This window comes from Zalophus californianus, chromosome 14 (genome assembly GCF_009762305.2).
Source record: "Zalophus californianus isolate mZalCal1 chromosome 14, mZalCal1.pri.v2, whole genome shotgun sequence".
Lineage (NCBI taxonomy): Eukaryota > Metazoa > Chordata > Mammalia > Carnivora > Otariidae > Zalophus > Zalophus californianus.
Window position 1 is genome coordinate 159,286 of NC_045608.1, and position 24,695 is coordinate 183,980.

At 40.3% G+C, this 24,695-nt stretch overlaps 1 protein-coding gene across 1 annotated transcript; it reads right to left on the reverse strand.

Annotated features, from left to right (window-relative positions):
• Positions 1-22,751: 22,751 nt before the first annotated feature.
• LOC113913175 (zinc finger protein 140) lies at positions 22,752-24,256 on the reverse strand. Its single transcript, XM_035724052.1, has one exon. It carries the CDS (start codon positions 24,220-24,222, stop codon positions 23,278-23,280), a length of 945 nt encoding a protein of 314 aa, XP_035579945.1. The 5' UTR covers positions 24,223-24,256; the 3' UTR covers positions 22,752-23,277.
• Positions 24,257-24,695: the final 439 nt, after the last annotated feature.

Here is a 24,695-nt window from a genome sequence, read left to right on the forward strand (position 1 = left end):
TTATTTCGTAAGTGTGTGTGTGTGGTTTTTTTTTGTTTTTTGACTCATGGTCTAAATAAGTCTCATGCAGTTTTAGGTCTCTTTTAATTTAAGGTGTGCCTTAGAAAAATCATATCCCATTCTTGTTTCAACTTGCATTTATCTTATGAGCATCTTTGAGGATGCTGCTGTCACTTTGAAATATGCCAGTGTTTTTCTCACTTTTTAGGACACTATTGACTTCTAGGTTGAAACTTTTCCTTTAACACTTTGAAGATATTATTCTGTGGTCTTCTGGCTTCATCTTTGCAGCTAAAAAGTCTGTAGTCAGTATAATTGGTATTTCTTTATAGGTAATTTGCCTTTTCTCTCCAGTAACTTCAAAATTTTACTCATCATTCCTGATGCCCTACAGCTTATTTCCAGTGTATCCAGTGGATTTCAGAAATTTCCTCAGTGTGGTATGTGGTACATACATACACTTGGAGGTGAAGGACTCATATCTTTCTTTCAGCTTAGGATAAGAACAACCATTATTACTAATATTACTTCCTTTATATTCCCTCTGTCCTCCTCTTCTAGAATTCCTATTACATACCAATTTATGTCTTTGATCCAGATGGGAATGGGAATGTGTGAAGTAGAATTTGCTTTCCAAACAGATAGTCAGCTGTCCTGACACCATTTAATAACTACTCCATCCTTTCCCCGCAGTGATTCATTTATCGTATATTAAATGTCTAGCTACACACCAATCTGTTTCTGAAGTTGTTTTACTTTTTATTATTGCCCCATTACCATCTATTTAAGTTACTAGAGATTTATTTTTTTTTAAGATTTTTATTTATTTATTTGACAGAGAGAGAGCAAGCACAAGCAGGGGGAATGGCAGGGAGAGGGAGAAGCAGCCTCTCCACTGAGCAGGGAGCCCGATGTGGGGCTTGATCCCAGGACCCTGGGATCACAACATGAGCCAAAGGCAGATGCTTAACCAACTGAGCCACCCAGGAGCCCTACTAGAGATTTATAATGCTTTTTTTTTTTTTTAAGATTTTATTTATTTATTTGACAGAGAGAGAGCAAGCACAAGCAGGGGGAATGGCAGGGAGAGGGAGAAGCAGCCTCTCCACTGAGCAGGGAGCCCGATGTGGGGCTTGATCCCAGGACCCTGGGATCACAACATGAGCCAAAGGCAGATGCTTAACCAACTGAGCCACCCAGGAGCCCTACTAGAGATTTATAATGCTTTTTTTTTTTTTTAAGATTTTATTTATTTATTTGACAGAGAGAGACAGTGAGAGAGAACACAAGCAGGGTAAGTGGGAGAGAGAGAAGCAGGCTTCCCGCCGAGCAGGGAGCCCAATGCGGGGCTCCATCCCAGGACCCTGGGACCATGACCTGAGCCAAAGGCAGACACTTAGCGACTGAGCCACCCAGGCACCCCAGTGCATTTTTAAATATAGTAGGGTAAAGCACTATTTTAGTAATTGCCTTGTTATTTATGTACCTTCATTTTGCTATAAAACCTTAAAATCAAATTGTCATTTCAAAAAACCCTTATTGAATATATAGATTAATGAAAATCCAATGCAATTCTAGTTAGAGAAAAATTGAAATCTTTATAATATTGAATCTTTCCATCCATGATCATGATGAATCCCTCCATTTATTCAGATACTTTTTCCTGTTTGTCCCTAAAGTGTTCGGTTTTTCTAATTAATTCTGTAACTAGAAAAGAAATAAAACATGGGGAATTAAGGAACAAGTCCAGAGTACAATTCTTAGCTTAAAAAGCTTTAACCAGAAGACAAAGTAAGTTCCTTTTTGAATAGAAAGCATAACTTTCTAATTTTTTTTTCTTCTGAAAGAAGGGTATGGATGGGGGGAGGTTCCTTCACAAAACCTTAATTGCCATGGACTCATTCAGCTTATTCGATTAATATTTGTTGAGTGTCTGCCATGTGCTAGGAATATTCTAGGTACTTGGAATACAGTAATGAACAAATCAGATGGAAATCTATTTCTGTACAGTTTACACCAAAGTTACAGACTTATATACACTTCTGGTTTAAGGACATAGAATCTACCTGTCAAAAATATTTGTCTAAATAAAATTGCCAATTCTGTGATTTTGTTCATTAAAATTGAACTCTATTGTAGCATTGAGATAGAGGGCTCACATTTGAAGGTTATCATCTATCTGCAAAAAGTAACACCTGTAAAAAAACTAGCATAACAAATTGCATGATTTGTTGTGATCTTAAAAGTCTCTAAGCATTCATTTTTTTGTATTCACACTGTATCTTTTTAAAATTTATTTTAAAGCCTTTGTAAAAATTGTGTAGAAAAGTACTGTGCCATCTTATTAACCTTAAGACCTCATTCCCAAAGTTTGGATCATGGATCATACTTCTTTGTTGATCCCATTCAAGTTCTAGATAGAATAAATTATCATGAGGAAACATATACTCTGGGGAGAGAGATTGATTTGGTGGTAATCAAATGAACGTTTGTTTCAAAGTCACATATCTACCTTTAACAACTCCAATAAAATTCCCGAGTAGGAGCTAAATCATCAGTGCTGTTAATTATGTATGAGGTTATTCAGGTAAACAAGTTATATATAGGAAAGTAAGCATACCTAGAATAATTAAGTTTGACAGGAAAATTATTTTCCCATTCCAAAAGTTAACTAAAACGTAGCAAAGTATGCACAAAATTTAATTAATTAACCATGCCTCTTTGAACTGATTCTCTTTAGCTTTAATCTTTTTTCTTTTAATAATGCATGCTCTTTTCACACCTGTGCTGAACAGTAGTCTCCAGGAGAAGCTAGTACAACTAGCCAAGTTCTAGAAGGGGGCCAAAGATGACAATATTGTATGTGACTACAAATCCCTGTGAAGATTTTAAGCTGATCAAACCTTGCTGGGAGTAGGGGGGAGGGTCAACAATTTTTCTTTTTCCTTGCCAACAATGGGGCTTTGTTTCCACCTTTCTTTTACCTGAACCTGCCTCTTTGGCTACAGGGAGGACACCCCATGAAATGCCTTCATTCCCTGATTGGATCAGAGGAACAAGAAAATATCCTGATCTCTGTACCCTATTGTGCAGGCAGATATCACTTTCAGACTCTCAAGATAGCAGCCATTGACCTATCCCTCATATGGGCTCTGCCAACACAGGATTCTGCCTGTTTATACGTGAGAAATACTGAGGAAGAAAGGATGGTGACTGGTTTTCCAGCAACCTGGTTACGGTACCAGTGACCTTTAAAGATGTGGATGATGCTTGATTCTGATCAGAGACGAATTTACAGAGATGTGATGCTAGAAAACTATATGAATCTTACCTCAGTGGAATATCAATTAGGGAAGCCTACTATGATCTCCCCGTTGGGTCAAGAAGAGATAAGAACTATGAAAAGGAGACTTCTCTAAGGCACCTATCCAGACTGGGAGATTCAACTTAAAACCAAAGAATATTTTTAGGGAAAAATCATCCAATGGAGTGAAAATGATAAAATTCATAATGGGCAGTTGGTCCTCCACATTAAGTGAAGACCAGGAATGCCATAGATCAGAAGACAGCACAAGATCCCAGAGGGAAATTTGAGGGAAGTGACCCAAAAGAAAACAGCACCTCAGGAGAGATTCTATGACCATCATGAATTAGAGGAAAACTCTAAACTTGGATCAAAACTTGTTTTTTGAAAGAGAGTCTCCACTGGTAAACATTGCCATAAATGTTACTTAGATATTGAGAGTTTGAAAGATAATTCAATCGTAAACAATTTCAAGAGAAATCGTGTAAGAGGGAAGCTCTGTGAAAGTCATAAATATGATAGAGCTCTGTGGCATCTTGAAAAAACTCAGCACAAAAATGTGCTTGCTTCAAACATGGTATACACTTCAAGCATAATAATATGCTTCCTATATATAACAATTTTCATATGGTGGAGAATTCCTATGAATGTAATAAAAGCAAGACTTTTTGTCGTCATCCATCCAATAGGCCACAGGAGCAAACTCCTAATGGAGAGAAATGTCATAAATGTAATCAATGTGGGAAAGCCTTCAGAAAACTTTGTAATCTTATTTTGCACAAGAAAAGTCACATGGGCAAAAAACAATATGAATGTAAAGAATGTGGGAAAGTCTTCCAACGATTCCTCAACCCGAAGGAGACATGTAAGAACTCACACTGGTGAGAAACCCTACAAATGTAATCAATGTGGAAAAGCTTTCAGTCAAAAAACATCTCTTAAGATTCATGTGAGAACTCACACTGGAGAGAAACCTTATGAGTGTAATCATTGTGGAAAATCCTTTGGCACAAGTTCTTACCTAATAGTAAGAGAATACATACTGGGGAGAAACTCTGACCGCAATGACTGTAGAAAAGCCTTTACTATAAGCTCGAACCTTAAAGTTCACAAGAAAATCCACACTCGAGAGAATCTCTACAAATGCAATGACTGTGGGAAAGTTTTTAGTGGTCTCTCATCCCTTAGAATACATGTGAGAACTCATACTGGAGAGAAACCCATCAATGTAAGGAATGTAGGAAAACCTTCAGTGTTTCCTCTTCCCTTAGGAGACGTGTGAGAACTCACACTGGAGAAAAACCCTATGAATGTATTCAATGTGGAAAAGCCTTGAGTCGGAGTTCTTCACTTATACACAAAATTTATACTGGGAGAGAAACTATAAATGTTATGAATGTGGAATTGATTTATTCATTGTCTTAAGGTGGACTCCAACTCATTATTTCAGGCTTTATCGCCCAAAATAAGCATTTAAGACTATAGTCCTTTAGGGGCGCCGGGGTGGCTCAGTCGGTTAAGCGTCTTCCTTCAGCTCGGGTCATGATCCCAGGGTCCTGGGATCGAGTTCCACATCAGGCTCCCTGCTGAGCAGGGAGTCTGCTTCTCCCTCTCCCTCTGCCTGCCACTCCCCCTACTTATGCTCTGTCTCTCTGTCAAATAAATAAAAATAAGTAAAAAATCTTTAAAAAAAGACTAGTCCTCTAAATACCTCTTCAACTATGTAACACATTTTGGTCTGTTTATTTTAACTCTAAATGTATAAAATTTATTATGATTTAACGAGTCTATAGCTCTTTAGAATTGTTTTCAAAATAGTTAAAAGTTTGCAGTTATTTTCTTATTTTCTTTTTTAAAAAAGACATTCATTTTAGAGAGAGAGAGCAGGGGGCAGGGGGAAAGGGAGAGAAAGAATCCCAAGCAGACTCCCTGCTGAGTGTGGACCCCAGTGCAGGTCTTGACCCCACAACCCCAAGATCACAGCCCAAGCCAAAATCAAGAGTCAGATGCCCAACCGGCTGAGCCACCCAGACACCCTTATTATTGTTGATTTCTAAATTAACTGCATTTCTAGGAATGCATCCATTTCTTCCATTTTATCTAATTTGCTAGCATATGGTTGCTCATAATATGTTCTTATAATTGTTTGTATTTCTTTGGTGTTGGTTGTGATCTCTCCTCTTTCATTCATGATTTTATTTATTTGGGTCATTTCTGTTTTCTTTTTGATAAGTCTGGCCCGGGGTTTATCAATCTTGTTAATTCTTTCAAAGAACCAGCTCTTAGTTTCTTTGATCTGTTCTACTGTTCTTTTGGTTTCTAATTCATTGATTTCTGCTCTGATCTTTATTATTTCTCTTCTCATGCTGGGTTTAGGCTTTATTTGCTGTTTTTTCTCTAGCTCCTTTAGGTGTAGGGTTAGGTTGTGACCTTTCTTGTTTCTTGAGAAAGGCTTGTATTGCTATATACTTTCCTCTAGGACTGCCTTTGCTGCATTCCAAAGATTTTGAACAGTTGTGTTTTCATTTTCATTTGTTTCCATGAATTTTTTAAATTCTTCTTTAATTTTCTGGTTGACCCATTCATTCTTTAGTAGGATGCTCTTTAGCCTCCATGTATTTGAGTTCTTTCTGACTTTCCTCTCGTGATTGAGTTCTAGTTTCAAAGCACTGTGGTCTGAAAATGTGCAGGGAATGATCCCAATCTTTTGGTATCGGTTGAGACCCTGATTTGTGACCTAGGATGTGATCTATTCTGGAGAATGTTCCATGGGCACTAGAGAAGAATGTGTATTCTGTTGCTTTGGGATGGAATGTTCCTAGAGATGTATAAATTACCAAAACTGAACCAGGAAGAAATAGAAAATCTGAACACACCTATAACCACTAAAGAAATTGAAGCAGTAATAAAAAATCTCCTAACAAACAAAAGCCCAGGGCCAGATGGCTTCCCAGGGGAATTCTACCAAACATTTAAAGAAGAATACCTATTCTTCTGAAACTGTTCCAAAAAACAGAAATGGAAGGAAAACTTCCAAACTTGTTTTATGGGGCCACCATTACCTTGATCCCAAAGCCAGACAAAGACCCCATCAAAAAGGAGAATTACAGACCAATATCCTTGATGAACATGGATACAAAAATTCTCACCAAAATACTAGCCAGTAGGATCCAACAGTACATTAAAAGGATTATTCACCACAACCAAGTGGGATTTATCCCTGGACTGGAAGGTTGGTTCAACATCTGCAAACCAATCAGTGTGATACAATACATTAATAAAAGAAAGAACAAGAACCATATGATCCTCTCAATAGATGCAGAAAAAGCATTTGACAAAGTACAGCATCCTTTCTTGATCAAAACTCTTCAGAGTATAGGGATAGAGAGTGCATACCTCAATATCATAAAAGCTGTCTATGAAAAACCCACAGTGAATATCATTCTCAATGGGGAAAAACTGAGAGCTTTCCCCCTAAGGTCAGGAACACTGCAGGGATGTCCACTATCACCACTGCTATTCAACATAGTATTAGAAGTCCTAGCCACAGCAATCAGACAACAAAAAGAAATAAAAGGCATCCGAATCAGCAAAGAAGAAGTCAAACTCTCACTCTTTGCAGATGATATACTTTATGTGGAAAACCCAAAAGACTCCACCCCAAAACTGCTAGAACTCATACAGGAATCCAGTAAACTGGCAGGATGTAAAATCAGTGCACAGAAATCAGTGGCAATCCTATACACCAACAATAAGACAGAAGAAAGAGAAATTAAGGAGTCGATCCCATTTACAATTGCACCCAAAACCATAAGATACCTAGGAATAAATCTAACCAAAGAGGCAAAGAATCTGTACTCAGAAAACTATAAAATACTCATGAAAGAAATTGAGGAAGACACAAAGAAATGGAAAAACTTCCATGCTCATGGATTGGAAGAACAAATATTGTGAAGATGTCAATGCTGCCTAGAGCAATCTACATATTTAATGCAATCCCTATCAAAATACCATCCACTTTTTTCAAAGAAATGGAACAAATAATCCTAAAATTTGTATGGAACCAGAAAAGACCCCAAATAGCCAGAGGAATATTGAAAAGCAAAGCTGGCGGCATCACAATTCCGGACTTCAAGCTCTATTACAAAGCTGTCATCATCAAGACAGCATGGTACTGGCACAAAAACAGACACATCAATCAATGGAACAGAATAGAGAGCCCAGAAATGGACCCTCAACTCTATGGTCAACTAATCTTCGACAAAGCAGGAAAGAATGTCCAGTGGAAAAAAGACGGTCTCTTCAACAAATGGTGTTGGGAAAATTGGACAGCCACATGCAGAAGAATGAAACTGGACCATTTCCTTACACCACACACAAAAATAGACTCAAAATGGTTGAAAGACCTAAATGTGAGACAGGAGTCCATCAAAATCCTAAAGGAGGGGCGCCTGGGTGGCTCAGATGTTAAGCGTCTCCCTTCGGCTCAGCTCATGATCCCAGCGTCCTGGGATCAAGCCCCGCATCAGGCTCCCTGCTCTGCGGGAAGCCTGCTTCTCCCTCTCACACTCCCCCTGCTTGTGTTCCTGCTCTCATCGTCTCTGTCAAATAAATAAATAAAATCTTTAAAAAAAAAATCCTAAAGGAGAACACAGGCAGTAACCTCTTCGACCTCAGCCGTAGCAACTTCTTCCTAGAAACATCACCAAAGGCAAGGGAAGCAAGGGCAAAAATGAACTATTGGGACTTCATCAAGATGAAAAGCTTTTGCACAGCAAAAGAAACAGTCAACCAAACCAAAAGACAACCGACAGAATGGGAGAAGATACTTGCAAATGACATATCAGATAAAGGGCTAGTATCCAAAATCTATAAAGAACTTATCAAAGTCAACACCCAAAGAACAATGATCCAATCAAGAAATGGGCTGGGGTGCCTGTGTGGCTCAGTTGGTTAAGCGACTGCCTTTGGCTCAGGTCATGATCCTGGAGTCCCAGGATCGAGTCCCACATTGGGCTCCCTGCTCAGCAGGGAGTCTGCTTCTCCCTCTGACCTTCCTCCCTCTCATGCTCTCTCTCTACCATTCTCTCTCTCTCTCAATAAATAAATAAAAATCTTTAAAGAAATGGGCTGAAGACGTGAACAGACATTTTTCCAAAGAAGACATCCAAATGGCCAACAGACACATGAAAAAGTGCTCAACATCGCTCAGCATCAGGGAAATCCAAATCAAAACCTCAGTGAGATACCACCTCACACCAGTCAGAATGGCTAAAATTAACAAGTCAGGAAACGACAGATGTTGGCGAGGGTGTGGAGAAAGGGGAACCCCCCTACACTGTTGGTGGGAATGCAAGCTGGTGCAGCCACTCTGGAAAACAGTATGGAGGTTCCTCAGAAAGTTGAAAATAGAGCTACCAGACGACCCAGCAATTGCACTACTGGTACCCCAAAGATACAAGTGTAGTGATCTGAAGGGGCACATGCACTCCAGTGTTTATAGCATCAATGTCCACAATAGCCAAACTGTGGAAAGAGCCAAGATGTCCATCGACAGATGAATGGATAAAGAAGAAGTGGTATGTATATACAATGGGATATTATGCAGCCATCAAAAGGAATGAAATCTTGCTGTTTGCAATGACATGGATCGAACTGGAGGGCATTATGCTGAGCAAAATCAATCAGAGAAAGACATATATCATGTGATCTCACTGATATGAGGAATTCTGAATCTCAGGAAACAAACTGAGGGTTGCTGGAGTGGTGGGGGGTGGGAGGGATGGGGTGGCTGGGTGAGAGACATTGGGGAGGGTATGTGCTATGGTGAGTGCTGTGAATTTTGTAAGACTGTTGAATCACAGACCTGTACCTCTGAAACAAATAATACGTTATATATTAAAAAAAAAAGCAGGAAGGGAAAAATGAAGGGGGGGATATCGGAGGGGGAGACAAACCATGAGAGACGATGGACTCTGAGAAACAAACTGAGGGTTCTAGAGGGGAGGGCGTGGGGGGATGGGTTAGCCTGGTGATGGGTATTAAAGAGGGCACGTTCTGCATGGAGCACTGGGTGTTACATGCAAACAGTGAATCATGGAACACTACATCAAAAACTAATGATGTGTGGTGATTAACATAATAAAATTAAAAAAATAATTAACTGCATTATGTTTAGAGTATCCAGGGTGGCTCATATGATATTTATTGGTATTTTCTTGGGAGTTGCTTTCTGGCCTGTTGTGGCAGGTATTGTTAGTAGGCAGGCAGCCATCCAGCTCATCCTTCCCTATTGATAATCCTATTTTAACTCACAATAGCAATATATCCAGTTACAAAACTCCTCAGTCTCCTTGCAGCCAACTGTGGCCATAATCATCATTCCTGATTAATCAAAAATAGTATCACTGGAAACAGACCTATCTGGTTTTTTCTCCTTGCCTTTTGCACTTTACCTTTCTGCCTTCCCCATTCTTTTCCCTTTCAATTTTCCACTCCTAGAGCTGAAGGAGCCATCTGTGACCATGAGAGGTCACCAAAGCCAAATGATCAGAGAAGCAGGGAAATCCCAATATTTGAGTATTAGAAATCCAGAGAGTTTTCAGAGAGGGGAAGTTACCAGTTTTAGTTGCTGAAAGCAGCCCTTGAGATTTTGCTACTTGGTCTTACAGATACTGACCAGCTTAGCTCTAATTTATTAAGAAACAAAACATAGAAAGAGGAACCTATGATGGAAGAAAGAGGTAGTAGGTGCAGTTTTAGTCATGATACCTTTATAGAGTTGTGAAACATCCAGATGAACAGGGTGATATGCTGCAGTTCTGGACCTGAGGAGGTGTCTAGGACAGAGATGCAACTTTAGCAACATCAGTAGATAAGACTATAGTAGGTCTTGTGAAGGTGACTAAGATTGCATAGGGAAAATGGATGGTGGAAAAAGACAATGTCTACCACTGATCATGAAGACCTGCTATATTTAGAGGTAGACTTAAAAAAGGAATCTTAGTAGATAAGAGGAGAACCATAAAGACAAGTTTTGCCAGACTAAGACAAACTAGTGTCTCAAGAAGGAAGATAAAGTTGGTTCTTTTAAATACTACTTAGAGGTCAAATTCAATGAAGTCTTAAAAAGTGAACATATCACAGAGCAACATGAGGAATATTGTTGACCTTGGTTAGAAATAATAATGTTGAGGATGGATGGTAGGTTGGGATGAGTTTAGTAATCAATAAAGTAAGTAAAGACTGAATATAGACAAGTTTGAATACAAGAGAAAGGGTAGTAGCAAGAGAGATTTGGTCAAGGCAAGAGATTTTTAAAACAATGAGAAACTAGGGGTGCCTGGGTGGCTCAGCTGGTTGAGTGACCGATTCTTGGTTTCAGCTCAAGTTGTGATCTCAGGGTCATGAGATCGAACCCAGGTTAGGCTCAGCACTTTGCGTGGAGTCTGCTTAGGACTCTCTTAAATGAATGGATAAATCTTAAAAAAAAAGAGAGAAACTAGAACATGTGTAAATCCTAATGTAATGTATCCACTGTGGAGAGATTAAATATGCAGGTGTAAGGAGAGAGAGTCAATAATACAAAGTTCCTGAGATGGGGTTGGAGGTGTCTGGAGCACTGCGTGAAAGTATTGTTAGCTGTAAGAAGATACTTCCACAAGCAAAGGAAAGGAGGAGTGGGTGGGCTGGTTTTAATTACTTGTTCGTTTACTTATATCTGAGTTATTTGAGCTGTCCTCAGTATCTGAACTATAAAGTGCTGTTTGGTTTTTTAATTTAAGAGGTAATTTCTGAAGGAGGGAAAACTTCCAGATTCATTCTGTGAAGCCAGCATTACCCTGATACCAAAACCAGTTAAAGATACCACTAAAAAAGCGGGGGGGAGGGACTACAGGCCAATATTATGAACATGGATACAAAAATTCTCAATAAAATACTAGCAAGCTGAAACCGACAGCATATTTTTTAAAAAAATCATTCACCAAAATCAAGACGGGATTCTTCCTGGGTTGCAAGGGTGGTTCGATTTCCAAATCAACAAATGTGATAAAGTGATTTCACATTAATGAAAGGATAAGAACCATATGATCACATCAATAGATGCACAAAGCATTTGATAAAGTACAGCATCCATTCATGATGAAAAACCTTCAACAAAGTGTTTAGAGGGAACATAACCTCAACATAGTAAAGGCCATATATTAAAAACCCATAGCTAATACCATTCTCACTGGGGAAAACAGAGCATTCCCCCTATGGTCAGGAACAAGACAGGGCTGTCCACTGTCCCTGCTGTTATTTAACATAGCACTGGAAGTCCTAGCCACAGCAATCAGACAACAAGAAATAAGCAGCATCCAGGGGCGTCTGGCTTGCTCATTCAATACAGCATGCAACTCTTTATCTCAGGGTCATGAGTTCAAGCCCCATGTTGGGCATAGGGCCTACTTAAAAAAATAAAAGATAAAAGGCATCGAAATTGGAAAGTAAGAAGTAAAACTATTTGCAGATGACATGATACTCTATATAGAAAACCTGAAAGACCACCAAAAAAAAAAAAAAATGCTAGAAGTGATAAACGAATTCAGTAAAGTCACAGGATACAAAATGTACAGAAATCTGCATTTCTACACACCAATAATGAAGCAGCAGAAAGAGAAATTAAGGAATCAGTCCCATTTGGAATTGCACCAAAAACAATAAAATACCTAGGAATAAACCTAACCAAAGAGGTGAAGTGAATGCAAAGAAGTGAAGGGAATGTTTAGGGAACTCATTGAGGGCATAAAGGAGCTGCTTTATCATTCAGGGGAATCTAAGAGGGCACCATGTAAACAATTCCCAGAAGTGCAGGAATTTGGGATTTGTGGCTGGGACATGAGAAATACCAAAGAGTGTTGTGATAGTATTGACAGAGAAAATAAGATCAGAGCTGGGGGTGGGATGAGACTTTGGGCTGTGACCAGTGAAAACAAAGGGAGGATAAATTAAATCTCAGCAGGCTCTAAAAAGATGGTGGATACTTAGGTCTAAAAGGGTTCATACATAGCTTGGAAAGGAGAGCCTGCAGATATGCCGTGGAACCAAGTGTTCCTTTTGTTCAGTAGCTGTTAGCAATCCTCGAGTGTATGGCAGTAGCAGACAGCAAATAGAAAGTGATCCCAAGGGCGCCTGGGTGGCTCAGTTGGTTAAGCGACTGCCTTCGGCTCAGAAAGTGATCCCAAAAGCATGTGGTCCATGCATGAGGAGATACATTAAGTGGTATTCGGGGCTGTGCTCCGCTGGAGACCGGGGTCTGCGTACGCATGTGGGCTGCAGACTCAGGCACAGACTCACCCGGCATACCTCACCCGGGTTTTAGCGCAACAGGCTCCTACCTGGTTTCTCTGACTTGAATCCTACTTTGTTCCAGTATGTTTTCCATGCAGCTGCCACTGTAGCCTTCTGTTATTTTTTATTATGGTTAGTGGTTTTTAATTATAAAACAAATACATGCATATGAGAAAAAAATGTAAACAACTTCTGTCCTAGATAAGAGAAGGGAAAACCTTTGCTCCTTCTCACATTCTAGTGCCCTAGAAAGTTAACATTGTAGAGGAATATGCATTCTGTCACACTCTATTCTATATACATACAAATATATTGTTTTCTTCTTATAAAAATTGAGTCATACCTTTGCCTCTTTATAAAATCTATTTTTCTACGTCAATACATATAGTTCTTTTTTTTTTTTTAAATAAGCTCTATGCCCACCATTGGGCTTGAAAACATGATCGTGATCAAGAGTTGCATGCTCTACCAGCTAAGCCACCTAGGTGCCCCAATATATATGGTTCTGTTTCATTCTTTTTTTTTTAATTTTTTTAAGATTTACTTATTTATTTTTGAGAGAGAGAGAGCATGAGGGGGGGAGGGTCAGAGGGAGAAGCAGACTCCCCGCTCAGCAGGGAGCCTGATGCGGGACTCGATCCCAGGACTCCAGGATCACGACCTGAGCCGAAGGCAGTCACCCAACTGACTGAGCCACCCAGGCACCCGGTTCTGTTTCATTCTTATAGCTGCTTAGTATTTGATTATATGGATGTAATGTATTTAATCCATTTTCCCCTCCAGATGTTTTATAATAAACAATATTGTTCATTGCAATGTTCACATCCAAACAATATTGTTAATCTATCTTGCTTTCCTGTCATTCGTTCATACTGCTCCCAGGGTGATCCATCCAATGTGCTAATCACATTATATTACAGTTCATGTTTAAATCCTCCACTGGCTTTTTCATTCCTTTAAGCTAAAATCTTTTTATATGACCTTCCATGTTCAAATTCTTACCTGTCTTTCTGGGCCACATTCCTTGCTATACCATCTCTTTACTCCCTCTCTGGACCATAACCTGGCCTGTTCACCTGGGGCTCTGAACCCTCTGCTTTCACACGCTGGTCACACTACCACAGTATCATCTGTTTCATTGTGAATCTTACCGCCTAAACTGTAAGCTTTGGTAAGGTGAGAACTTTGTCTCAGGTGTTCACTGTTTTACTCCTGGTACTTGGCCCATAGTAGGTATTCACTTAAACATTTAAAACTTTTAGGTGCTTGGGTGGCTCAGTTGGTTAAGCAACTGCCTTCGGCTCAGGTCATGATCCTGGAGTCCCGGGATCGAGTCCCACATCAGGCTCCCTGCTTGGCGGGGAGTCTGCTTCTTCCCCTGACCCTCCCCACTTCATGTTCTCTCCCTCATTCTCTCTCTCAAATAAATAAAACCTTTTAAAAAAAATAAACATTTAAAACTTTGCAGTAAATTTTATGCCTTTCTTTTTAACTTAGTATTTTAGTGGAGGCCTAAGTTAAAACAAGGGGTGCGTTTCAAGTTATTGTATAAGGCAAAAATTGCATGAATCAAAATTTTTTTTCTAAGCACTGGAGTCACACTCAGCAAGCTATCCCACCACGAGGAGCATGTTCAGAGAACTGCAGTTTATTTATTTATTTTTTTAAAGATTTCATTTGAGACAGCACACACACGAGTACAAGCAGGGGGCAGGGGCAGAGGGAGAAGCAGGCTTCCCACTGAGCAGGGAGCCCGACACGGGACTCAACACATGGGACTCAATTCCAGGACCCTGAGATCATGACCTGAGCCGAAATCAAAGAGCTGGACACCCAATCAACTGAGCCACCCAAATGGCCGGAGGGAGAGTATCTAAGCACACTCCATGCCCAGCGTAGAGCCTGATATAGAGCTCAATCTCAGCCCTGAGATCATGACCTGAGCCGAAATCAAGAGTCAGATGCTTAACTGAGTCACGCAAGCTACCCTTTATTGTTAATTTTTTGAGGAACCTCTGTACTGTGTACCACAGTGGTTACACCAATTTACATTACCACCAGCAATACATGAAAGTTCCCTTTTCTCCACATCCTTGCCAACACTAGTTATTTCTTTTTTATACTAGCTGTTTTAACAGGTGTAAGGTGGTATCTCATTTTGGTTTTGATTTGCACTTCCCTGATGGTTAGTGATGTTGAGCATCTTTTCCTGTGTCTGTTGGCCATCCATATATCTTTGGAAAAACATCTACTCAGGTCCTCTGCCCATTATTAAATTAGATTATTCAGTTATTTGGGTATTGAGCTGAATAAGTTATGTATCTTGTATATTAACCCCTTATTGAACACACTGAATGCAATTATCTTCTCTCATTCATTAGGTTCCCTTTTCATTTTGTTGATGGTTTACTTTGCTGTTCAAAAGCTTTTTAGCTTGATGCAGTACCAATGGTCTATTTTTGCTTTTGTTTCCCTTTCCTGAGGAGACAAATCTAGAAAAATGTTGTCAAGGCCAATGGCCAAGAGATACCTGCCTTTTAGGAGTTTTAAGAGGTCTCACATTTAAGTCTTTGAGTTTTCATGTATGCTGTAAGAAAGTGGACTATGGGGGTGCCTGGGTGGCTCAGTCGTTAAGCGTCTGCCTTTGGCTCAGGTCATGGTCCCGGGGTCCTGGGATCGAGCCCCGCATCGGGCTCCCCGCTCCGCGGGAAGCCTGCTTCTCCCTCTCCCACTCCCCCTGCTTGTGTTCCCTCTCTCGCTGTGTCTCTGTCAAATAAATAAAATCTTAAAAAAAAAAAAATGGCCCATGTAGCCACTTTTTTTTTTTTTTAAAGATTTTATTTATTTATTTGAGAGAGAGAGAATGAGAGACAGCATGAGAGGGAGGAGAGTCAGAGGGAGAAGCAGACTCCCTGCTGAGCAGGGAGCCCGATGTGGGACTCGATCCCGGGACTCCAGGATCATGACCTGAGCCGAAGGCAGTTGCTTAACCAACTGAGCCACCCAGGCGCCCCCATGTAGCCACTTTGCATGTAGCTGTCCAGTTGTCCCAATGCCATTTATTGAGGAGACTGTCATTGTTCCATTGTATCTTCCCTCCTTTGTCATAGATTAATTGACCGTATAAGGGAGGGCTTATTTCTGACTCTCCATCTTGTTCCATTGATCTGTGTTCACTGATCTATATTACTAGTGATTTGAGCCATAAATTTCTTCTTTTACCTGTCTGTTCTCTAGTTTATGTAGTAAAGAACTAAATTTTCTATTTTTTAAGTAAACAATTCCATCATGAAACTTAATAATTTCCAAAAGCATGATTTTACTATCTTCAAAGTCATACACAGATTTGCTTAGACTGTTATTGGATATATCAACTCTATCCACTTGTTAAAGTATCAGATTCTTTTTTGAAGATTTTATTTATTTGACAGAGAGAGAGTACAAATAGGCAGAGTGGCAGGCAGAGGGAGAGAGAGAAGCAGGCTCTCTGCTGAGCAGGGAGCCCGATGTGGGGCTCGATCCCAGGACCCTGGGATCTTGATCTGAGCCGAAGGCAGACGCTTAATGACTGAGCCACCCAGGCGCCCCCCCCCCCCTTTTTTATTTACATTTTTAAAACCACTTTTTCTGTCTCCATTTTTTTAAAGGCAAACTTTTTGAAAAGTATTACTAAGGGGCATGGGCTCTTTTTGGACTTCATCTAGGGGCACCTGGCTGGCTCAGTCAGTGGAGCATGTGACTCTTGATCTCGGAGTTGTGGGTTCAATCCCCATGTTGGGTGTACAGATTACTTAAAAATAAAATCTTTTGAAAAGAGATAGACTTGGGGAGCCTGGGTGGCTCAGTCGGTTTAACATCTGCGTTCGGCTCAGGTCATGGTCTCGGGGTCCTGAAATCAAGCCCCGTGTCAGGCTTCCTGTTCAGCAGGGAGTCTGCTTCTCCCTCTCCCTCTGCACCTCCCTCCTGCTTGTGCTTACTAGCTCACTCTCTCCCTCCCTCTCTCTCAAATAAGTAAAATCTTAAGAAAAAGACCATCTAAATTGACTTCTAGGCTAAATTCAAAATATGAGTGGAAAAAATAAGATGCTAGGATAAGACTAAGGGGACCTATGTTAGATAAGGAAGTCAAAAAGGTCTCCATGAGATGACATTTAAGCCAAAATCTGAAGGAAAGGAGTCCTCCATGGAGGATAAAGAGTGAGGGGGCAGAGGAGCTTTCAAAAAACAGCAAACGCCAGAGCCCTCATTCAGACCTTGCTATATTTTGCTCTCTCCCTCTGTCAGTATTTTTGTTGATCTGCCTTCCTGTTTACCAGTCTTTTGTTGTGTTCAATGTGCTGTTAAATCCATCTATTAAATTCTTAATTTCAGATACTGTGTCTTCAATTCTAGAATAGCCAGCCATTTGACTTTCTTATAGATTCTAATCACTAGTTGAAATTGTCCAGTTTTTTCTTCCATCCTCTCATGTATTTTAACATATTAACCATATTTACGTCAAAATCCTTGTCTAAAAACCCCAGTATCTAAGTCCGCTCCATGGGTGCTTCTCTTGTCTATTTGTCTCTTACTGATTACAGGCACACCTCAGATACTGCAGCTTTCTTTCCAGACCACTGCAGTAAAGCGAAAATACTGCAATAGAGCAAGTCAAATGAAGATTTTTTGTTTCCCAGTACATATAAATGTTATGCTTATACTACAGTCTATCAAGTGTATAATAGTTCTTTTCCCCGAAAATGGACGTACCTTAATTAAATACTTTCTTGCCAAAGGAAAAAAAAAAAGCTAACCATCATGTAGGCTTTCACCAAGTCATAGTCTTTTTGTCGGTGGAGGGTATTGCCTCGCTGTTGATGGCTGCTGATTGATCAGGGTGGTCTTTGCTGAAGGTTGGGGTGGCTGTGGCATTTTCTTAAGATAATGAAGTTTAATCCATTAATTAATCTTCCTTTCATGAATGATTTCTCTATAGCGTATGATGCTGTTTGATAGCATTTTACCCACAGAATTTCTTTCAAAATTAGAGTCAATCTTCTCAAGTCCTCCCACTGCTTTACCAAGTTTATGTAATATTTTAAGTTCCCTGTCATTTCAACAGCCTTCACAGCATCTTCACCAAGAGTAGATTCCATCTCAGGGAACCACTTCTTTGCTCATCCATAAGAAGCAACTCCTCATCTGTTAAAATTTTATCATTAGATTGCAGCAATTCGATATAATGAAAAAAAATTAATAAGAGAATTACCAAAATGTGATAGAGACATAAAATGAGCAAATACTGTTGGAAAAATGGCACAGATAGACTTGCTCACCACAGGGTTGCCACAAACCTTCAGTTAAAAGAAAAAGAAAGGCAGTATCTGCAAAGCACAATAAAATGAAGTATATATATATATATATAATCCTATTTTTCACATGCCTAGTAATTATATTTATATTTTGCCAGACTTTATGTTTAAAAGAACCACAGGGGCTCCAGGTTCTGTTACCTACTACCAGAGAGTTTCTCCTTTCCTCTGCTAGTTTGAGAAGCTAATCACCTCAGTCCAGTAAGATTGAGCTGGGTCAAAGCTCCATTAAATTTCTAATAAGCCGTAGTTTACCCTTGTTTAGCCTCTGTTTTGTGTAGGACTCTCCTGAAGCTTTTTATTTTTTTAAGATTTATTTATTTGACAGAGACAGCGAGAAAGGGAACACAAGCAGGGGGAGTGGGAGAGGGAGAAGCAGGCTCCCCGCAGAGCAGGGAGCCTGATGCGGGGCTCAATCCCAGGACCCTGGGATCATGATCTGAGCTGAAGGCAGACACTTAATGACTGAGCCACCCAGGCGCCCCTTTCCTGAAGCTTTTAAATCAGAGGGCTTGGTAGTTCCTAATCTCCTTAACCTCCTACCCCATGCAGCTTCAAACTTTGATAGACAGCTTGGCGGGAGACTGGCCATTTATCTTGGGCAGCCACCTTCTCGAGTTGTTTTTCATTCCTAAGCACCAAAGACACTGCAGACACTCTTTTGGAAGCTTTTATTTTGGCTCTCCAGCCTCCTGCACAGCCCTAAATTCAGCAAATGTCCCAGGGGAGGGAACCAGCTATGCATTTGAAGATTCTCAAGTCCCTAATCTGCCATTTCAACTTCAACTGACCACAAAAACTCTTGTGATTTCTCTCTGGAATTTTGGTCCATCTAGTCATCATTGCTTCCACAACTCAATGATGCCTTTTAAAATAGGATTTTTGTATTGTATCTGGTTGCTGCCACAATTCACATCCTATTTGGAAGTAGACTTTTTGAAGACGTTATAAGTAGCAGTTAAACCCAACCTCATACTAACAACATTGCATTCACATGAAGAGAGAGCAATAAAAACTGTTGCAACCAGATTAGACAGACACAACTGCATGACAGCTGCATGTAAGTGTGCCAGATGCTGAGAGCCATTCAGCTGTACACTCAGACTGATTGTATGCAAGATAATTATTCTGAAGGTCAACTCAATTAAGGAAGGTTTCATGCAGAAAAAATATATGGAGTCATATTCCAGAAAAAACACCATGTGTTGTGTTCTGTTTTCAAGGACAGACCTCTTCATTGGGAGTATGATGCTTTCACAATGTATGGATAATTGAATAAATGACAGCAAACTAATGAAAATATGGTACCAGTCTCACTTGAAATAGTGGTTGCATTCCTGAGCATGTTTCACTAAATTTTACACATGCAAACATAATAAAATTGTGTGAGATACAAACATCTTTTTTTAAGATTTTATTGATAGAGACAGCAAGTGAGAGAGAGCATGAGCGGGGAGTGGGGTTGGCAGAGGGAGAAGCAGACTCCCCGCTGAGCAGGGAGCCTGACACAGGGCTCGATCCCAGGACCCCGAGATCATGACCTGAGCCCAAGGCAGACACTTGACTGAGCCACCCACGCACCCTGAGATACAAACATCTTATACTCTACATAGTTCATAATGTTCAAGCAGGATGCCTACCCCTTCACATGTACAGAGATGGTTCTTGTCTCAACAATACAAACAGGAACTGAAACAATACTATGTTCCACAAGTGATTTAAAGTGTAACATAATACATGTTTTTCTCCTGCTGTTTGCTTTTATATCTTAGTGTGTCTGGCTATTGTTACAGAATTTCATCTTAAAAAACAGGCCTGCTCAGCGGGGAGTCTGCTTCTCCCTCTGACCCTCCCCTCTCTCATGCTCTCTGTCATTCTCTCTCTCTCTCTCAAAAGTAAATAAAATTAAAAAAAAAAAAAAGAAACTTTAAGGGGGACTGGATGACTCAGTCAGCTTCTCCCTCTCCCTCTGCCTCTCCCCCTGCTTGTGCTCTCACTCTCTCTCATTAAATAAATAAAATCTTAAAAAAGAAAAGCAGGCAACTTTCTTTTTACTTTTCTGCTACCTCTGGAAAGCACTACAGTTTATGAAAAATCATTGTTAAATATGGAAAGATGTAACAGATTTGTGTGCTAAAATTCAGTGAAAGAAAGCAACTGTGAACCTTGCCAGCACCTTCTTGATATGACAAATATATAATGAAAATGCCCACAAGCTATTCATTCTTTTTTTTTAAGTATTTATTTATTTATTTGAGAGAAAGAGAGAGAGAGCATGAGAGGGAGGAGGGTCCAAGGGAGAAGCAGACTCCCCGCTCAGCAGGGAGCCCGATGCGGGACTCGATCTCGGGACTCCAGGACCATGACCCGAGCCGAAGGCAGTCGCTTAACCCACTGAGCCACCCAGGCGCCCCATTTTCTTTTTTCAGTAGGAAGTCTCTTGATATCTTATTGTATAATCTAGACATTATCTGTATTTACTTTAATTAAAAATAATAGCACGGGTGGGGCACCTGGGTGGCTCAGTCGGTTAAGCGTCTGCTTTCGGCTCAGGTCATGATCCCAGCGTCCTGGGATCAAGCCCCGCTTTGGGCTCCCTGCTCAGCGGGGAGCCTGCTTCTCCCTCTCCCACTCCCCCTGCTTGTGTTCCCTCTCTCGCTGTTGTCTCTCCCTGTCAAATAAATAAAATCTTTAAAAAAAATTTTTTTTAATAAAATAAATAAACCTGAGGACTTTTTCCTCCAGGGTCACAACATTACATGGAAACAAAAATAAATAAATAAATAAAAATAATAGCACGGGTACTCTGATGGCTCAGTGAGTTAAGCGCCCCAATCCTGATTTCTGCTCAGGTCATGGGATCAAGCCCCGTGTTGTGCGTCTGCTTGAGATTCTCTCTCCCTCTGCCCCTCCCCCTGCTCACATGTGCATGAATTTCTCTCAAATAAATAAAAGCATAGTTTTTATTTTCTGAAGTATCTTAACCACAACTTAATGAGAGTACCTTTAGGATGAGTTATAGTTCAGAATGCTGTTGCATAACGGGAATTTTAAAGGAAAGTTACTATTTTTGAGAAAATGATTCAAGCAATTTGGTAAGCTGGACTACTCCATGCAGTGGCACTCCCTGCCTGATTGCCCACCCCCACTTACCCGATCATAGGCCTCTTGTCATCTTTTGTCCATCATTCTTTGACTCTTCCTTGCTCCAGTAAGGGTCACATTTGATTTAGAAATAGAGTCCTGCTTATAAAAGGGAGAAAATAGATACTTCAAAAGATTATGGTCTTTCCTAGATCCAGACCTGATTTCTTAATACAGAGGAGGAGAATCTAGGGGCGCCTGGGTGGCTCAGTCAGTTAAGCATCTGCCTTTGACTCGAGTCATGATCTCAGGGTCCTGGCACATCAGGCTCTCCACTCAGCAAGGAACCTGCTTCTCCCTCTCTTCTGCCCCTCCCCCTGCTCATGCTCTGTCTCCCTCCCTCCCCCTCTCCCTCTCTCTCTCCCCCCCTCTCTCAAAATAAAAAAGAGAGCACAAGTGGCAGGGAGGGGCAGAGCATTCAAGGAAGAATGCAAGCCACTTCCCACTTCTATCAATTTTAATTCATTTCCTCAAGAACCTGGAGTAGGAATTCAGGCAGGCAATTTAAAGCCCACCCCCTTTTCCTAAAAGAGAAAGCAAAGATACCTAAATTCAGGTTTTGAATTTGGAGGAATGGTCATCTCAGATGAGGTTCCCATAGTTCCAAATCATTAGATTCCTATATAAATTCTTCTGGTCAGGGTCCAGTCAGCCCCATTTCTCGCAAGAGGAAGTCTATGGCCACATCCCTGAATGTTATAAACCTCTGAAATGATAAATACATTTTTGTCCAACAAAGACTCCCCACACGGGGCTAGGAAAAGTAATAATGCCCTGCTGCACTGCAGGAAAAGAAGGGTTTGTACAACGGAGCTGTTCTGGTAGAGATTGAGGCTTTGAGAAAATTATTAGGCAACAGTTATATGTGTTACACCATAGTAAGTAGGAAAGAAAACTGCCAGCCTCTCACTTGGTGAAAGAAGATTCACCCATACATGAAATATACTTAAATGAGGCACTTATTCAAGTACTAAACTGTGTATTACTTATCCTAAATGCAAGCTCAGTTCTTAAAAGGAGGCAGACAGATGCTTCCAAGATAAGGTACACTTTCAACTGGGACATTTAGAAATGGGCAAGGTGTACATGGAGAGTAAAAACATCATCTGGTTTATTTTGACAAACATGCTTACAAAAGGAATGTTCCCACTGTAAGTGGATCAAAAGAGGAAAACCACCTTGGCATTTTCCTGCGACATACCTTATCTACATTTACTTCAGGCCAAGACAGGTCTAGTCATATTCAAGGATAAACATGAGTTAGCATATCCTTAAATCTATACTCTTATCTCAAAGTTAAAGCCATTAAGATACTAAAAATGTTTCTGTAACCACGTAAGTTTCTACAAACGCACACTAGTCTTCACTGCTGATGTCAATACTGTGGTATTTGCATTTTCAGAACGACACATGCTGTGGAAAAAACTCTGCAAGTACCAAATTAACTAAAAACATTTATTCATAGCTTTCTTTTCTGAGTTTGCTTTAAAACAAAAATAACCCCCCCAAAAAAACTCCCACAAATTCCCTCCAGTAGGACTTCTCAGAACTCTTTTAAGATTTTGCCACACTCCTTACAATAGTAGTTTTCTTCCCAGTATAATTCTGCAGTTCTGAAATAAAGCAGAAAACCCTCTATTCAGTTCATTTATAAATTGCTTTTTCTCTTTAGAAGAGTATTTTCAAACTTAATAAATATTGCATGGTACACAAGGACATTGCCAAATCACTGCAGTTGCATGACTTTGTTTCATTAGGAATTTTCTGATGTCCACGAAAAAGTGCACTCTTGCCCACACACTCTGTCCTGTTTGAGCTGACAGATGCAGAATTGGGGCCAATTTCTAAATAAAAGCTTTCTCACATTTATCGGCCGCGTGTCCTTCCCTGGTGGGAATTTACAAACGTCAAGTGAGAGAACCCTACCGGATGAAGTCTTCTCAGCACTGATTTCATCTTCTGATGTAACAAAAAGAATGTGCAGCTACTAATGGCTTCCCATCATATTCCTGGGTTATTATTTTCCGGATATTGAATCAAGTATGACCCACCTTCTTCACATTCAACATACTCACTTAAGGCTTCTTTCCAGGAGTCCAAAGTAAGGCATTAACTGTTTTGTTTTGTTTTTTTATCCATATGTTGTTAGGTTTTCTCTGTGGTGCGAATTCCTTTGTGCTCAGTAAGGAATGAGTGATAACTAAACGAATTTTCATATTCATAGGGGTTCTCTAGGGTGTGTGTTCTCTGATGTTTGGCAAGGTTTGAGCTCCAGCTGAAGGACTTATTGCATACCTTACATACATAGGGTTTCTCCCCAGTGTGAGTTATCTGATGTAGAATGAGGGAAAAGCTCCGACTAAAGGTTTTATCACATTCAGTACATGCATAGGGCTTTTCTCCAGTATGAATTTTCATATGTTGCATAAGGGATGCATGCCATGTGAAAACCTTACCACATTCATCACACTCATAGAGCTTTTCTCCAGCATGAATTCTCTGGTGTTTAATGAGGAATGAGTGGCAACGGAAGGCTTTCCTACATTCATTACATTCGTAGGGGGTTTTGGTAGTATGGATGCTCTGATGCCGAGTAAGGTGTGAAGAACGGCGAAATGCCTTCCCACATTCAATGCATTCATAAGGTTTCTCTCCAGTATGTGTAATCTGGTGACGAATAAGTTCTGAGCCACTGCTAAAGGCTTTCCCACATTTCCTACAAATATACTGTTTCTTTCCTATGTGAATTCTCTGATGTCGCGTGAGGTTTGAGGCACGGCTAAAGGCCTTTCCACATTCAGTACATTCATAAGGTTTCTCCCCAGTATGTGTTCTCTGGTGTTCAATAAGGAATGAGAGGTAACTGAATGTTTTATTACAGTCCTTACACTCATGGGGTTTCTTTCCAGTATGTATCATCTGATGTTTCACAAGGTTTGAGATCTGGCTAAAGGTTTTGCCACATTCCTTACATACGTATGGTTTCTCTCCAGTATGAGTTCTCTGGTGTAACACAAGGGAAAAGCGCCGACTGAAAGTTTTTCCACATTCATGACATCCATAGGGCCTCTCCACGGTATTGATACTCATATGCTGAGACAGGGCTCCTTGATGAGAGACTGTCACTTGCCTGATACATCCCTGATTTCCTTGCATCTGGGTATCTTCCTCGCATTTCCAGCCTCCTTTAAAACTGGAATATTCAGGGTCTTGGTTTAGAATTCTTTCCACTACCAAATACTGGGATGAGCTGTCTTCATATGTGACATTTTTTGGAGAAAACTCTTTGATCTCACCATTTGACTCTGAAAATAAAAAAACAAAGCAAATTTTTTTTCCCCTGTATTGATAGTAAAGCCACTCCTCACTTTTTCAATGAGAGATAAAGCAAACAAACAGCTCAACACTACATGGCTTTCATAGTTCTCATGTAGACTGAAATCTGAGCAGTATGCCCAGAAATTCAGAAGAGGGATGTCGGTAAAAAGGGAAGACTAAATAGAAGTAACTGACGGTGAGGGAAGAAACAGGAGGACGCCCAGGGGGCTCAGGCGTTGGGCGTC